Source organism: Homarus americanus, unplaced genomic scaffold, assembly GCF_018991925.1.
Source record: "Homarus americanus isolate GMGI-L3 unplaced genomic scaffold, GMGI_Hamer_2.0 scaffold46531, whole genome shotgun sequence".
NCBI lineage: Eukaryota > Metazoa > Arthropoda > Malacostraca > Decapoda > Nephropidae > Homarus > Homarus americanus.
The window spans coordinates 1-20315 of record NW_024749368.1 but is presented as its reverse complement, the minus strand read 5'-3'; the positions used below and the strand labels follow the sequence as shown (position 1 = coordinate 20315).

The window sequence follows — 20315 nt, the reverse complement described above, 5'->3', positions numbered from 1 at the left end:
CAGCAAGAGAGTTAGACAGTCACATAACACAGTCAAGACAGTTAAGAGTAGACAGCCAGAAAGTCGACAGTCACATAACACAGTCGAGAGAGGTACATGATAACACAGTCAAGACAGTCACATAACACCGTCGAGAGAGTTAGACAGTCACATAACACAGTCGAGAGAGTTAGACAGTCACATAACACAGTCAAAACAGTCATTTAACATAGCCAAAGGAGGGTTTACATAAACAGTCAAGACAGTCACATAACACAGTCGAGAGAGTTAGACAGTCACATAACACGTCAAGACAGTCATTTAACACAGTCAAGAGAGTTAGATAGTCACATAACACAGTCAAGACAGTCATAACACAGTCGAGAGAGTTAGACAGTCACATAACACAGTCAAGACAGTCATTTAACACAGTCGAGAAAGTTAGACAGTCACTAACAAGCAGATAGTCATTAACACAGTCGAGAGAGTTAGACAGTCACATAACACAGTCAAGACAGTCATTTAACACACAAGAGAGTTAGACGGTCACATAACACAGTCAAGACAGTCAATAACACAGTCGAGAGTAGACGAGTCACATAACACAGTCAAGACAGTCACATAACACAGTCGAGAGAGTTAGACAGTCACATAACACAGTCAAGACAGTCACATAACACAGTCGAGAGAGTTAGACAGTCACATAACACAGTCAAGACAGTCATTTAACACAGTCAAGAGAGTTAGACACATAACACAGTCAAGACAGTCATTTAACACAGTCAAGAGAGACAGTCACATAACACAGCTGATAAATAGGAGAGAGATGAACACATAACACAGTCAAGACAGTCACATAACACAGTCGAGAGAGTTAGACAGTCACATAACACAGTCAAGACAGTCACATAACACAGTCGAGAGAGTTACAGTCACATAACACAGTCAAGACAGTCACATAACACAGTCGAGAGAGTTAGACAGTCACATAACACAGTCGAGAGAGTTAGACAGTCACATAACACAGTCAAGAGAGTCACATAACACAGTCGAGGTTAGACAGTCACATAACACAGTCAAGACAGTCACATAACACAGTCGAGAGAGTTAGACAGTCACATAACAGTCAAGACGGTCATTTAACCAGTCAAGAGGTTAGACAGTCACATAAGACAGTCAAGACATCACATAACACAGTCGAGAGAGTTAGACAGTCATGCATAAGACAGTCATTTAACACAGTCGAGAGTTAGACAGTCACATAACACAGTCAAGACAGTCATTTAACACAGTCGAGAGAGTAGACAGTCACATAACACAGTCAAGACAGTCACATAACACAGTCGAGAGGTTAGACATCACATAAAACAGTCAAGACAGTCATTTAACACAGTCAGAGGTTAGACAGTCACATAACACAGTCAAGACAGTCACATAACACAGTCAAGAGAGTTAGACAGTCACATAACACAGTCAAGACAGTCACATAACATAGTCAAGAGAGTCACACAGTCACATAACACAGTCAAGACAGTCACATAACACAGTCAAGAGGTTAGACAGTCACATAACACAGTCAAGACAGTCACATAACACAGTCAAGAGAGTTAGACAGTCACATAACACAGTCAAGAGAGTTAGACAGTCACATAACACAGTCGAGAGGTTAGACAGTCACATAACACAGTCAGAGAGTTAGATAGTCACATAACACAGTCAAGAGAGTTAGACAGTCACATAACACAGTCAAGACAGTTAGACAGTCACATAACACAGTCAAGACAGTCACATAACACAGTCGAGAGAGTGACAGTCACATAACACAGTCAAGACAGTCACATAACACAGTCGAGAGAGTTAGACGTCACATAACACAGTCAAGAGAGTTAACAGTCACATAACACAGTGCAAGTTAAGGCAGTCACATAACACAGTCGAGAGAGTAGACAGTCACATAACACAGTCAAGACAGTTAAGACAGTCACATAACACAGTCAAGAGTTAGACAGTCACATAACACAGTCGAGAGAGTAGAGTCTCACAACACAGTCAAGACAGCTAGACAGTCTCACAACACAGTCAAGACAGTTAGACAGTCTCACAACACAGTCAGACAGTTAGACAGTCTCACAACACAGTCAACAGTTAGACAGTCTCACAACACAGTCAAGCAGTTAGACAGTCTCCCGTCAAGACAGTTAGACAGTCTCACAACACAGTCAAGAACAGTTAGACAGTCTCACAACAGTCAAGACAGTTAGACAGTCTCACAACAGTCAAGACAGTTAGACAGTCTCCATAACAGTTAGACAGTCTCACAACACAGTCAAGACAGTTGAACAGTCACACAACACAGTCAAGACAGTTAAACAGTCTCACAACACAGTCAACACAGTTAGACAGTCTCACAACACAGTCAAGACAGTTAGACAGTCACACAACACAGTCAAACAGTTAGACAGTCTCATAACACAGTCAAGACAGTCTCGCTTACAGTCAAGACAGTTAGACAGTCTCACAACACAGTCAAGACAGTTAAACAGTCTCACAACACAGTCCAACACAGTTAGACAGTCTCACAACACAGTCAAGACAGTTAGACAGTCACACAACACAGTCAAGACAGTTAGACAGTCTCATAACACAGTCAAGACAGTCTCACAACACAGTCAAGACAGTCTCGCTATCCAAGACAGTTAGACAGTCTCACAACACAGTCAAGACAGTTAGACAGTCACAACACAGTCAAGACAGTTAGACAGTCTCATAACACAGTCAAGACAGTCTCCACAAGTCAACACAGTTAGACAGTCTCACAACACAGTCAAGACAGTTAGCAGTCACACAACACAGTCAAGACAGTTAGACAGTCTCATAACACAGTCAAGACAGTCTCATAACACAGTCAAGACAGTTAGACAGTCTCACAACACAGTCAAGACAGTTAAACAGTCCTAACAGTTAGACAGTCTCACAACACAGTCAAGACAGTTAGAAGTCAACACAGTCAAGACAGTTAAACAGTCTCACAACACAGTCAAGACAGTTAAACAGTCTCTAACACAGTCAACACAGTTAGACAGTCACACAACACAGTCAAGACAGTTAGACAGTCACACAACACAGTCAAGACAGTTAGACAGTCTCATACACAGTCAAGACAGTCTACATAAGACAGTTAGACAGTCTCACAACACAGTCAAGACAGTTAAGACAGTCACACAACACAGTCAAGACAGTTAGACAGTCTCCTACACAGTCAAGACAGTCTCACAACACAGTCAAGACAGTTAGACAGTCTCACAACACAGTCAAGACAGTTGAAGAGTCACACAACACAGTCAAGACAGTTAGACAGTCTCATAACACTGTCAAGACAGTCTCACAACACAGTCAACACAGTTAGACAGTCTCACAACACAGTCCAAGACAGTTAGACAGTCACACAACACAGTCAAGACAGTTAGACAGTCTCTAACACAGTCAAGACAGTCTCACAACACAGTCAAGACAGTTAGACAGTCTCACAACACAGTCAAGACAGTTAAACAGTCTCCCACAGTCAACACAGTTAGACAGTCTCACAACATCAGACAGTTAGACAGTCACACAACACAGTCAAGACAGTTAGACAGTCTCCACAGTCAAGACAGTTAAGTCTCACAGTCAATAGTTGACAGTCTCAAGTCAAGACAGTTAGACAGTCACACAACACAGTCAAGACAGTCTCACAACACAGTCAAGACACACAGACAATCGTCCTGAATTATATAATAAATTTTATACAGGAGAAATAATGTACCATTTTAATTCAATGGCCAGAAGTATTATTATTGTTATTTGAAGGGGAAATATTACACGTTATTTCGCTAATTAAAATACGATCATTATAATCAGTCTGGTCATTACGCGAATTTATTTGGGTACAGAATATTTCGTTGTCATTAGTGGCGCGCTTCGCTCTTTGTGGAAACATCAGTCGTGAAAAAAATTATTAAGTCTTAAAAATTATAGCAATTGTAAAATAAAAACCTTGGTGAGAAAAACTAACAAAATCTTTATCGATTAAAAAAAAACACTAATGGTATTTTAAAATTATCTCACGAAATCAAAATCTAAATTTATACTCGTAAGAAAAAAATAAAATTAATTTATCCCACGCCGACAAAAGTTTACAGGCAAATATATATATATATTTTTTTAACGCCTACCTAAAGTATATATGGGTTCATTTTACGTCCGAAAGGCAATTAAAAGATCAAAACGAAATTGAATATTGAAAAGATGAAATCAGTCAGTTGATGCTGTTTGAGGCTAACAGCTGATGGCGAGAGAGAGAGAGAGAGAGATAGAGATAGAGAGATCGTGTCTCCTTTCAGTCAGACCCCAATGACAGACAGAGAGAAACACGGAGAAATCAATCCGATATAAAGATATTAACAAAAAACACAAATGGACAGAGAGATTGACAGAGAGAGAGAGAGAGAGAGGGATGATAAATAAAAGGAGGGAGAGGGAGAAAAAGAGAGAGAAGGGGAAGGGAGGAGAATATAAAAATGAGTGTGACAGAGAGAACAATGATAAATAAAGGGCACAGTGATACATAGAGTACTGCCTATTCTACTCTACTCGACAATACATGACACGTATATGACACTATATGACACACTACATGACACACTACATAACATATGACACACTGTATGATATGTATATGACGCTATATGACACACTACATGACACACTACATGACATATGACACGTATATGACCACACTGTGATATGTATATGACGCTATATTTTTTCTGTTATATGACGTATATGACACACTGTATGATATGTATATGACGCTATATGACACACTACATGACACACACTACATGACATATGACACGTATATGACACAGTGTATGATATGTATATGACGCTATATGACACACTACATGACACACTACATGACATATGACACGTATATGACACACTGTATGATACGTATATGACGCTATATGACACACTACATAGCAATACACTATGGCACACTACATGACCCTTTATATGACACACTACGACATATGACACGTATATGACACACTGTATGATATGTATATGAAGCTATATGACTACACTACATGACATAGACACACGTATATATTTTACTGTATGATATGTATATGACGCTACACTGACACATACATGACACTACATGACACACTACATGACCCCACACTACATGACACACTACATGACATATGACACGTATATGACACACTGTATGATATGTATATGACGCTATATGACACACTACATGACACACTACATGACATATGACACGTATATGACACACTGTATGATACGTATATGACGCTATATGACACACTACATGACACACTACATGACATATGACACGTATATGACACACTGTATGATATGTATATAACGCTATATGACACACTACATGACACACATGACACACTACATGACATATGACACGTATATGACACACTGCATGATACATATGACACTGCATTATACGTATATGACACTACATAACACGTATATGGCACTACACGACACATATGACACTGACATGTAAATAACACTATATGACATACACATTGTATGACATGTATATGACACTTCATGACATGTATATGACATTGCATGACATATGACAGTATATAACACGTATATGACAAACTGAATGACATATGCCATGTATATGGCACACTATATGGCAAGTATATGACACACCGCATGACACGTATATATCATTACATGGCATATATGACATATCGTGACACTACATGAAATGTATATGACACATTTGATGACACGTGTATGACACAATACATAGCACATATATGACACTCCAAAACACGTATATGACACACCACATGACACGTGTATGACACTACAAAACACGTGTATGACACACTTCATGACACGTGTATGACACACTACATGATGCATATATGATACAACAAAACACGTATATGACACACTACATGACACGTGTATGACACACTACATGACACGTGTATGACACACTACATAACACGTGTATGACACACTACATGACACGTGTATGACACACTACATAACACGTGTATGACACACTACATGACACGTGTATGACACACTACATAACATGTATATGACACACTACATGACATGTATATGACACACTACATAACATGTATATAACTCACTACATGACATGTATATGACACACTACATAACACGTATATGACACACTACATAACATGTATATGACACACTACATAACATGTATATGACACACTACATGACATGTATATGACACACTACATAACATGTATATGACACAATTACATAACACGTATATGACACACTACATAACACGTATATGACATACCAAGAGAAATATGTATATGACATACTACATAACATGTATATGACACACTACATAACATGTATATGACACACTACATAACACGTATATGACACACTACATAACATGTATATGACACACTACATAACATGTATATGACACACTACATAACATGTATATAACTCACTACATAACATGTATATGACACACTACATGACACGTGTATGACACACTACATAACACGTATATGACACACTACATGACACGTGTATGACACACTACATAACATGTATATAACACTATACATAACATGTATATGACACACTACATAACATGTATATGACACACTACATAACATGTATATGACACACTACATAACATGTATATGACACACTACATAACATGTATATGACACACTACATAACACGTATATGACACACTACATAACATGGCGACACACTACATAACATGGCAGTGACACACTACATAACATGTATATGACACACTACATAACATGTATATGACACACTACATGACACGTGTATGACACACTACATAACACGTGTATGACACACTACATAACACGTGTATGACACACTACATGACACGTGTATGACACACTACATAACACGTATATGACACACTACATAACATGTATATGACACACTACATGACATGTATATGACACACTACATAACATGTATATGACACACTACATAACACGTATATGACACACTACATAACATGTATATGACACACTACATAACATGTATATGACACACTACATAACATGTATATAACACACTACATAACATGTATATGACACACTACATGACACGTGTATGACACACTACATAACACGTATATGACACACTACATGACACGTGTATGACACACTACATAACATGTATATAACACTATACATAACATGTATATGACACACTACATAACATGTATATGACACACTACATAACATGTATATGACACACTACATAACATGTATATGACACACTACATAACATGTATATGACACACTACATAACATGTATATGACACACTACATAACATGTATATGACACACTACATAACATGTATATGACATACTACATAACAACACACTACATAACATGTATATGACACACTACATAACATGTATATGACATACTACATGACACGTATATGTCACACTACATAGCATGTATATGACACACTACATGACACATACATGTCACCATGTTTGCCATATAAAACTAGGCATATAACTTATACATATGACAAATGACAGCACACACACACACACACATACACACACACACACACACACACACACACACACACACACACACACACACACACACACACACACACACACACACACACATGAAGCACTCTAGTACAATATATATGTAGAGAATGTGAGGTGCAACACGAACTCCCGGATAAATGAGGAATTAGAACAACGAAAGGAGAAGAAAGAATGTGGAAAAATATGACAGAGGAGGGGAGGAAGAGGATAATTTATGAGGAAACGGGAAAAAGATGATAATCCTGTAAAGGCAGATGGTTAACAAGAGAGAGAGAGAGAGAGAATAAATGATAAACATATGACGTACAGAATAAGAAGTTAAACACACAAAAACACGAACGAGGAATAAAACAAGACCAAAAAAAAATGAAAATATGAACAAGAAAAGAAAATTAAGGACAGAAAAATAAATACAAAAGTAAAAAAAAAAGTAAAGAAAATAGTAACTGAGAAATACGAACATATGAAGGTAAGAGATTAAGACAGTTAATAAAAGAAGGGTATAGGATAGAGTAATAATGAAGCAACAGGAATAAAAAAAAAGGGGGAAGATTAGGAAGGGGCGTAAGGTAATAAAAATCGTGGATGGGGAACACACACAAGACAATATTTTAAAACCGGCTCCTGCTAATGACCGGATCCGGGGGACTCAGAATTATAATTTAACCTTATTTACATATTGACCTGACCTGACCTGACCTGACCTGACCTGACTAACCTAACCTAACCTAAGGAGAGGAAGAGAGAGAGAGAGAGAGAGAGAGCACAGAGAACGTGAGGAGATTAACTCAACTTAGCATACTGAAGAGAAGGGGAAGAGGAAATATGATGAAGGTGGGAAGAGGGGAGGAATGACGCTTAAGACCAAGGATAAAGACCCAGAGAGAGAGAGAGAGAGAGAGAGAGAGAGAGAGAGAGAGAGAGAGAGAGAGAGAGAGAGTGTGTGTGTGTGTGTGTGTGTGTGTGTGTGTGTGTGTGTGTGTGTACTCAGTCTAGTGGAGATGTGTTGGTATGTGTGTATGGTTATTTGTGTATGTGTGTATGGTTATTTGTGTATGTGTGTATGGTTATTTGTGTATGTGTGTATGGTTATTTGTGTATGTGTGTATGGTTATTTGTGTATGTGTGTATGGTTATTTGTGTATGAGTGTATGGTTATTTGTGTATGAGTGTATGGTTATTTGTGTATGTGTGTATGGTTATTTGTGTATGTGTGTATGGTTATTTGTGTATGTGTGTATGGTTATTTGTGTATGTGTGTATGGTTATTTGTGTATGAGTGTATGGTTATTTGTGTATGTGTGTATGGTTATTTGTGTATGTGTGTATGGTTATTTTTGTATGAGTGTATGGTGAAAATATACAATGAACAGAGGTGATAGGTTACATATGGTGGAAGCGGGGAGTGGGTCACTTGATTGACAAAAGCTTCCAATACAAAAATAAGTAAACAAAGAGTCAACATATAGATTAACTATAGATCTGGTAATGTTTGAGCTAGACTTGTAAACATTCTTGTGACCTGATGTTGGCGTCCACTGTCTGGATGGTCGTTGTACCTGGGTGTTAATCATCTGGAGAAACACAAGTTGATCAATGATTCCCAACATGGCTTCACAAGCGGGCGTTCATGTCTGACTAATCTATTAACATTCTTTTCATCTGTTTTCGAATCGGTGGACGAGGGGCACAATTATGATGTGGTATATCTTGACTTTAGCAAAGCCTTCGACAGAGTCCCCCCACGAAAGACAAATAAGAAAGGTAGAAGCACATGGTATTAAAGGAGATATTTTAAAATGGATTAGGGAGTGGTTACAGGACAGGAAACATCGAGTGAGCATTAACGGCACTAAATCCCATTGGAGCAACGTTACTAGTGGAGTTCCGCAAGGCTCAGTACTTGGACCATTATTATCTATTATATACATAAACGACATAGATATTGGCGTAGACAGCAACATAAGTAAATTTGCTGATGACACTAAAATAGGACGTGTAATTAAATCTGACGAGTACTCCACAAAACCACAGGGAGATCTAAACAAATTTTTCGAATGGTCTGAAAAATGGCAGATGAAAATCAATGTGGACAAATGTAAAGTACACAGTATAGGAGATGTAAACAGAGAAACCAGATATCAGATGAATAACGATGTTATTGAGAAATCCGACTGCGAGAGAGATTTAGGAGTAATGGTAAGTAAGAATCTTAGGCCAAGTAAACAATGTGTATTTCCTCGTAACAAGGCTAATAAAGTACTTGGGTTCATACAAAGGAGTGTTAGTTACAAGACTAGCGAGGTCATCTTAAAACTATATCTTGCGCTTGTGAGACTTCACTTGGATTACGCAGTTCAGTTCTGGTCACCGTATTACAGAATGGATATAGAATCCTTGGAAAGAATTCAGAGGAGAATGACAAGACTAATCCAGGGCATTAGGAACCTTGAGTATAGAGACAGGTTAAAGCATCTTAATTTGCACTCCCTCGAGAGACGTAGAGTGAGGGGCGACCTGATCGAGGTGTATAAGTGGAAGTCAGGGCTAAAGAATGGTGATATGACAAAGGTACTCAAACTATCCAACCAGGAGCGAACTCGTAACAATGGTTTTAAATTAGACAAATTTAGATTTAGGCGCGAAATAGGTAAACATTTGTTTGGAAACAGAGCAGTGGATGAGTGGAACAAGTTACCAAATATCATCATTAACTCGAACACGCTGAATAGCTTCAAACATAGGTTGGATGGATATATGAGCGATAGGGGTTGGGTGTAATGGAGCTGCCCAGTATGGGCCAATAGACCCGCTGCAGTTTCCACCATTCTTACGTTCCTTCACTGCAACCACACCCTCATCCCCCGCTCACCCTTACCCTTCTCCCGTCCTACACCTCATCATCCTTCCCCCTCCCTACACCCCATTACACCCACCCACCCACACCCTCATCCTCTAGCCACCCTCCCCCCTCCCTACACACCCTCCCTCACCCACCATCTTCCCAATACACCTTTATAAAACTGCAGGTAATAAATCACACCTTGATGGATATCGTTCAAACTAATGATCCTGGTGGCGTCCTGGAGGGGGTGGGGGAGGGGGTAGGGGGAGGGGGTAGGATCTCGTGGGGTTAGGTGTGTTGAATACTTCACTTCATACACAGGTATCCATAAAAAGGTAACCATACACTCACACACAAATATGCATACACTCATATACAGGTAATCATATACTCATAAAGAGGTGATCATACACTCATACACAAATAAGCATACACTCATACATAAGAACAGTCCCATTTACACCCAACCCCTATTGCTCATATAAGCATCCACCCTATGTTTGAAGCTATCCAGCGTATTCGAGTTAATGATGATATTTGGTAACTTGTTCCACTCATCCACTGCTCTATTTCCAAACCAATGTTTACCTATCTCGCGCCTAAATCTAAATTTGTTTAATTTAAAATCATTGTTACGAGTTCGCTCCTGGTTGGATAGTTTGAGTACCTTTGTAATGTCCCTTTTGCGTAGCCCTGACTTCCATTTATACAGCTGTATCATATCGCCCCTCACTCTACGTCTCTCGAGGGAGTGCAAATTAAGATGCTTTAACCTGTCTCTGTACTCAAGGTTCCTAATGCCCGGGATTAGTCTTGTCATTCTCCTCTGAATTCTTTCCAAGGATTCTATATCCATTCTGTAATACGGTGACCAGAATTGAACTGCCTAATCCAAGTGAGGTCTCACAAGCGCAAGATATAGTTTCAGGATGACCTCGCTAGTCTTGCAACTAACACTTTATTAGCCTTGTTTCGAGTAAATACACATTGTTTACTTGGCTTAAGATTCCTACTTATCATTACTCGTAAATATTTCTCATATTCAGATTTCTCAGTAACATCGTTGTTCATCTGGTATCTGGTTTCTCTGTTTACATCTCCAAGACTAACTACTTTTCATTTGTCCACATTGAATTTCATCTGCAAATTTTCAGACCATTCGAAAAATTTGTTTAGAGCTTCCTGTAATTTTGCGGAGTCCTCGTCAGATTTAATTACACGCCCTATTTAACTGTCATCAGCAAATTTACTGGATCACCTGAAGAATCGTCACCCCAGGATATCCCACCTGAAGAATTATCACTCCAGCCTGCTCCACCTGTAGAATCGTCGCCCCAGCCCACAGTGAATATAATTTGTATAATTAGGATAACATAAATATATTCCTTTGTGTTATGCATCTTTATTGTGAAAAGTTTAAAGAAAAAAATATAAGAATAGTATACACCGTGTTCCAAAATACAAAACAAAATACAAAATACTTTACTCAGTATTCCAAAATACAGTACATGGTGCATATTACAAAGGGTACTGAACAGCAATTTGTTGACATAAAATTTCCAGAGGATTATCAGAAAAACAATCATGTCACATGAATGCTTTAAGATAAGAATTTAAAAAGCTTTGTTTGCAGCCACGCATGTAACTCTTGTTCTTGTTTTTGTCCAATTCATCCAGTTATCACAAGTATAATACTTCACTTTACGCTTTAAAAGCCTATGTCGTTTATGTATATGATAAATAATAATGGTCCAAGTACTGAGCCTTGGGGTACTCCTCTTGTGACGTTGCTCCAATGGGATTTAGTTCCGTTGATGCTCACTCGCTGTTTTCTGTCCTGTAACCACGCCCTAATCCATTTTATAATTTCACCTTTAATGCCATGAACCTCCACTTTCCTTATTAGTCTTTCGTTGGGGGACTCTGTCGAAGGCTTTACTAAAGTCAAGATATACCACATCATAATTGTACCCCTCGTCCACTGATTCGAAAACAGCTGAAAAGAATGTTAATAGATTAGTTACACATGAACGCCCGCATGTGAAGCCATGTTAGGAATCATTGATCAACTTGTGCATCTCCAGGCGATTTCGAATACTTGCCTGCAATTAATGTTAAGCTGATTGGACTGTAGTTAGAGGATAGTGATCTATCTCCCTCTTGAAAATCGGTATTACATTATCTATCCTCCAGGATTCTGATAATACACCCGTTTGTAAGGGCATGTTAAACAACTTTGCTAAGGGCATACTAAGCTCTTCCTTACGTTCTTTTAATACTCTGGCAAATATCTCATCGGGACCAGGTGACTTACTAGGCTTTAATTTGTCTATTTGCTTACTAACATCGTTACTAGTCGCTACTATCTCCCTTAATCTATTTTCTTCACCATCTCTGTATATAGTCGGTGCCTCGGGTATCATGTTCAAATTTTCGGTGGTGAAAACTGTTGAAAAATATTAATTCAGATTATTGCTCATTTTACCGTCGTTATCAGTTAGCTCACCGGTATCTGACTGTAAAGGTCCAATCTTTTCTCGTGTTTTGGTTTGATGTTTTTGAAAGAATATCTTGGGATTTGACTTCGCCTCCCTTGCTACCTTCATTTCATTATTCCTCTTTGCTTTTCTTATCTCGGTCTTAACACTACCGGGCAATACCTTATAATAATCTCAGAGGTAAAGTTCACACGATTTATTCTCCTACCTATAGCCTTCCTTTGTCCAATATTATTCTTTAATTAATTGTTTATCCATTTAGGGTCATTGTTGTCTGATCTGAGTTTTCTGTATGGTATGTTCTGCCTTTGTGCATTAAGTAACTCATTATTTAATTTGTTGTGTAACTCGTCAACCTCAGATCCCGTGATCAGGTCATCCTCAACAGTCATATTCTGTGAGGATATCGTTGTCAGGTCTCCAGGTAAAGTGAGCTCGCCCTCTGAGGGTACATTGTGTGGGGTCACCTCACATGAGGTCGTGTAATCCATCCCGGGTCCCCAAACATAATACCCCTTCTCTCGGCTGCCTTTTCAACCTATCAAAGTTTTCCCTTCTGAAATCTGTGACTTTAATGGAATTTTCCTTGTGTCTGCCATTAAATTCTAATTGAAATCTTATTTTTTTTTGTGATCGCTGTTGGCAAGTTCGTTTCCTACCTCGACATTACTGAGCTTTTCTCTGTTTGACAGAACTAAATCGAGTATATTATTACCCCCGGGTGGGTTCGGTTATATGTTGACTTAGGAAACAGTCCTGAACTATTTCAAGAAAATCCTCTGATTCTGAGTTACCTGTAAGGTCGATCCAATCTATTTGGCTAAAGTTTAACTTGTCTACTATACAGACTTTACTATGTATGGAAGCCCTGCGCATTTCGTCCCAAATAAGTCGTTCATTAACTCTATCAACATTAGGTCTATATGTTACTCCTTCGATTAATGTTTCTCGACCATCGATTAATTCTATCCAAATTGTTTCTGGATTCAGTTGAGTTTGAGGCTGTATGTAAGAGAGGGCGTGGGTGTCTGTAGGGAAGAATGGGTTAATTATGAGGGGTGGGCGTAAGGTAGGGGTGGGTTAGGGTCAGTCGGGATGGGTCGGTAGGGAGGACTGAAGAATGGGTGGTGAGGGAGGGGAGTGAGAGAGGGAGAGTGGGTGGTGAGGGAGGGGTGAGAGAGGAGAGGGAGAGTGGGTGGTGAGGGAGGGGGGAACACCTTAAAGATCAGGTGTATTAATGATGTCTCTGACTTGTGTTACGGTAGGGGATGGGGGAGGAGGAGGGGAGGGAGGGTGACCTGATGATGATGGTGGGAGTATTTTCTCTCTCTCTCTCACTCTCTCTCTCTCTACTAGTAATCTACCTCTCGTAAACAAATAAATAAACAAAACTATTATAAAATACAAACAAAAACAATACGACAAAAATATATCTTGTGCTCAGAGATATTTTGTGAAAAGGGTCTTTGTAGCAGGGTGGGAAAATGACTACATGGAACTGTAACATAATTCCTGTAACATAATTCCTGTAACATAATTCCTGTACCGTACTTAATAATATTACTTTACGTATATATATATATAACATTTCATTAATGTTAGTAAACTGGATCTTTAATAAAAAAATAAATATTCCTACCTAACTTTTAATCCTAGAACAAGGTGTCTTAATCCCCACACCTCCTGATTTACCGAGGTGTGTGGGGGGCTGACTGAGGTTGAGATGGAAGTCGACTGAGACTAGATCAAAGGTAGTTTGACTGATCCAGGCTGGCGCGAGAGGGGTGGGGGAGGAGGAGCCGGGGGTAGGTAGGTAGGTAGGATAACACCTGAAATAAGTAATGTAAGAATGTTGAGAGAAATATTTACAAATGTATTTTTTTTTTATAGTTTTGTAGGAATATTATCTACGCGGACCTTAAGCTAAAATGTACTCACTGTTTGGGTAAGTATATACGGACCCCCCCCCCACCCCCTGAGGACTATTGCCAGGTGGGTTATAACTTGAGTACCTGGACCTAACCTGATTACATGATGTGGTCAGACACACATGCGTCCTAAGCCGGGGTAAGGTAATTAGGGGGCCGACTTATATGGTAAACTGGACCCTTATGTGGCGGAAATGAGGATCCGAGTAGTTAGATGGCCGTCCCGTTATTATTGTACTTAAATATATTACCCGAGACCATTGATCCGAGACCCCAAGACCTCAGACCCGAGACCGATCGACCGAGAGAGACGCTTCCCTCTTTTCGCCTGACACACACGTCTCCCACCTAACGAGGCGAACCTCCTGCCGTTACGTGCTGTGGGGACCTGACACAGCAGACAGGTCCTCTACGGTGCTGTGGGGACCTGACACAGCAGACAGGTCCTCTACGGCGCTGTGGGGACCTGACACAGCAGACAGGTCCTCTACGGTGGTGTGGGGGCCTGTCACAGCAGACAGGTCCTCTACGGTGATGTGGGGACCTGTCACAGCAGACAGGCCCTCTACGGTGGTGTGGGGGCCTGTCACAGCAGACAGGTCCTCTACGGTGATGTGGGGACCTGACACAGCAGACAGGTCCTCTACGGTGGTGTGGGGACCTGACACAGCAGACAGGTCCTCTACGGTGGTGTGGGGACCTGACACAGCAGACAGGCCCTCTACTGTGGTGTGGGGACCTGACACAGCAGACAGGTCCTCTACTGTGGTGTGGGGACCTGACACAGCAGACAGGTCCTCTACGGTGGTGTGGGGACCTGACACAGCAGACAGGTCCTCTACGGTGGTGTGGGGACCTGACACAGCAGACAGGCCCTCTACGGTGGTGTGGGGACCTGACACAGCAGACAGGTCCTCTACGGTGCTGTGGGGACCTGACACAGCAGACAGGTCCTCTACGGTGCTGTGGGGACCTGACACAGCAGACAGGTCCTCTACTGTGGTGTGGGGACCTGACACAGCAGACAGGTCCTCTACTGTGGTGTGGGGACCTGACACAGCAGACAGGTCCTCTACGGTGGTGTGGGGACCTGACACAGCAGACAGGCCCTCTACTGTGGTGTGGGGACCTGACACAGCAGACAGGTCCACTACGGTGGTGTGGGGACCTGACACAGCAGACAGGTCCTCTACGGTGGTGTGGGGACCTGACACAGCAGACAGGTCCTCTACGGTGCTGTGGGGACCTGACACAGCAGACAGGTCCTCTACTGTGGTGTGGGGACCTGACACAGCAGACAGGTCCTCTACTGTGGTGTGGGGACCTGACACAGCAGACAGGTCCTCTACGGTGGTGTGGGGACCTGACACAGCAGACAGGCCCTCTACTGTGGTGTGGGGACCTGACACAGCAGACAGGTCCACTACGGTGGTGTGGGGACCTGACACAGCAGACAGGTCCTCTACGGTGGTGTGGGGACCTACACAGCAGACAGGTCCTCTACGGTGGTGTGGGACCTGACACAGCAGACAGGTCCCTCATGCAGGTGTGGGGACCTGACACAACAGACAGGTCCTCTACGGTGGTGGGGGCCTGACACAGCAGACAGGTCCTCTACGGTGGTGTGGGGACCTGACACAACAGACAGGTCCTCTATGGTGTGTGGGGACCTGACACAGCAGACAGGTCCCCACGGTGGTGTGGGGACCTGACACAACAGACAGGTCCTCACGGTGGTGTGGGACCTGACACAGCAGACAGGTCCTCATGGTGGTGTGGGGCCGGACACAGCAGACAGGTCCCCCACGGTGGTGTGGGGACCTGTCTCCAGGTCCTCTGGGGGGACCTGACACAACAGACAGGTCCTCACGGTGGGTGGGACCTGACACAGACAGGTCCCCACGGTGCTGTGGGGACCTGACACAGCAGACAGGTCCTCTACTGTGTGTGGGACCTGACACAGCAGACAGGTCCTCTACGGTGATGTGGGACCTGTCACAGCAGACAGGTCCTCTACGGTGCTGTGGAACCTGACACAGCAGACAGGTCCTATACGGTGATGTGGGGACCTGACACAGCACAGGTCTGCTGTGGTGTGGGGACCTGACACAGCAGACAGGTCCTGCTGTGGTGTGGGGACCTGTCACAGACAGGTCCTCCACGGTGCTGGGAACCTGACACAGCAGAGACAGGTCCCCACTGTGGTGTGTGGGGACCTGTCACAGCAACAGGTCCTCTGCTGTGGTGTGGACCTGACACAGCAGACAGGTCCCTCTGCTGTGGTGTGGGGACCTGACACAGCAGACAGGTCCTCTACGGTGGTGGGCCTGACACAGCAGACAGGTCTCTGCTGTGTGTGGGGACCTGTCACAGACAGGTCCCTCACTGTGGTGTGGGGACCTGACACAGCAGACAGGTCCTCTACTGTGGTGTGGGGACCTGACACAGCAGACAGGTCCTCTACGGTGCTGTGGGGACCTGTCACAGCAGACAGGTCCTCTACGGTGCTGTGGGGACCTGACACAGCAGACAGGTCCTCACTGTGCTGGGGGACCGACACAGCAGACAGGTCTCTCTAGTGGTGTGGGACCTGACAAAGCAGACAGGTCCTCTACTGTGGTGTGGAACTTGACACCATTATAGTAACACCATCATAGTAACACCATTATAGTAACAATCATTATAGTAACAATTCATTATAGTAGCACCATTATAGTAACACCATTATAGTAAATAATTCATTATAGTAACAATTCATTATAGTAACACCATTATAGTAACACCATTATAGTAGCACCATTATAGTAGCAACTAATATAGTAACAATCTATTATAGTAACACCATTATAGTAAATTCATTATAGTAACAATCATTATAGTAACAACTCATTATAGTAACACCATTATAGTAACAATTCATTATAGTAACACCATTATAGTAACAATTAATATAGTAAATAATTCATTATATAGCAATTCATTATAGTAACACCATTATAGTAGCAATTCATTATAGTAGCAACTATTATAGTAACAATTCATTATAGTAAATAATTAATATAGTAACACCATTATAGTAACACCATTTAGTAAGCACCATTATAGTAACATAATATTGTGATAACACCATTATAGTAACACCATTATAGTAGCAACATTATAGTAACACCATTATAGTAACACCATTATAGTAACATATTATAGTAGCACCATTATGTTAACACCATTATAGTAACACCATATAGTAGCACCATTATAGTAACACCATTATAGTAACCATTATAGTAGCACCATTATGATATTATAGTAACACCATTATAGTAACACCATTATAGTAGCACCATTATAGTAGCACCATTATAGGCACTTCATTATAGTACCATTATGGTAACATATTATAGTAACACCATTATAGTAGCACCATTATAGTAGCACCATTAATTAACACCATTAGTAGCACCATTATAGTAACACCATATAGTAGCCAAATTATAGTAGCACCATTATAGTAACACCATTATAGTAACACCATTATAGTAACACCATTATAGTAGCACCAGTGCACCATTATAGTAGCACACATAGTAACACCATTATAGTAACACCATTATAGTAGCACCATTATAGTAACACTTGTACATTCATTATAGTAACACCATTATGAAGCACCAAATAGTAGCTACTATTATAGTAAAACATTATAGTAGCACCATTATAGTATAGTAACACCATTATAGTAACACCATTATAGTAAACATTTATAGTAGCACCCATTATAGTAACACCATTATAGTAGCACCATTATAGTAACATTATAGTAGCACCATTATAGTAACACCATTATAGTAGCACCATTATAGTAACACCATTATAGTAGCACCATTATAGTAACACCATTATAGTAACACCATTATAGTAGCTTACCATTATAGTAACACCATTATAGTAACACCATTATAGTAACACCATTATAGTAGCACCATTATAGTAACACACATTATAGTAGCACCATTATAGTAAACACCATTATAGTAACACCATTATAGTAGCATTATAGTAGCACCATTATAGTAACACCATTATAGTAACACCATTATAGTAGCACCATTATAGTAACACCATTATAGTAGCACCATTATAGTAGCACCATTATAGTAAGCACCATTATAGTAACACCATTATAGTAACACATTATAGTAACCATTATAGTAACACCATTATAGTAGAACACATTTATAGTAACACTATAGTAACACCATTATAGTAAGCTCATTATAGCATTATAGTAGTACACCATTATAGTAGCACCATTATAGTAGCACCATTATAGTAACACTACATTATAGTAACACCATTATAGTAACACATTATAGTAACACCATTATAGTAACACCATTATAGTAGCACCATTATAGTAACACCATTATAGTAACACCATTATAGTAACACCATTATAGTAAGCACCTTATAGCACCATTATAGTAACAATTCATTATAGCACCATTATAGTAACACCATTATAGTAACACCATTATAGTAACACCATTATAGTGCATTATAGTATACCATTATAGTAACACCATTATAGTAGCACCATTATAGTAACACCATTATAGTAGCATATTATAGTAACACCATTATAGTAACACCATTATAGTAACACATTATAGTAACACCATTATAGTAGCACATTATAGTAACACCATTATAGTAACAAATTATAGTAACACCATTATAGTAACATATTATAGTAGCACATTTAGTAACACCATTATAGTAGCACCATTATAGTAGCATATATACACCATTATAGTAGCACCATTATAGTAACACCATTATAGTAACACCATTATAGTAGCACATTATAGTAACACCATTATAGTAATAACACCATTATAGTAGCACCATTATAGTAACACCATTAGTAACACCATTATAGTAACACCATTATAGTAGCACCATTATAGTAACACCATTATAGTAACACCATTATAGTAACACCATTATAGTAACACCATTATAGTAGCACCATTATAGTAACACCATTATAGTAACACCATTATAGTAACACCATTATAGTAGCACCATTATAGTAGCACCATTATAGTAACACCATTATAGTAGCACCATTATAGTAGCACCATTATAGTAACACCATTATAGTAACACCATTATAGTAGCACCATTATAGTAACACCATTATAGTAACACCATTATAGTAGCACCATTATAGTAGCACCATTATAGTAGCACCATTATAGTAGCACCATTATAGTAACACCATTATAGTAAACCATTATAGTAACACCATTATAGTAACACCATTATAGTAACACCATTATAGTAGCACCATTATAGTAACACCATTATAGTAGCACCATTATAGTAA

The 20315-nt window shown here is 40.2% G+C and overlaps 1 protein-coding gene across 1 annotated transcript; it reads right to left on the bottom strand.

The window, feature by feature from the left end:
- Window positions 1-15297: 15297 nt before the first annotated feature.
- Window positions 15298-16443, bottom strand: LOC121853355 (polysialoglycoprotein-like; the record flags this gene model as incomplete). Its single annotated transcript, XM_042347426.1, has 1 exon — window positions 15298-16443. A coding segment is annotated over one exon (1146 nt), but the record flags the coding sequence as incomplete, so codon positions are not given.
- Window positions 16444-20315: the final 3872 nt, after the last annotated feature.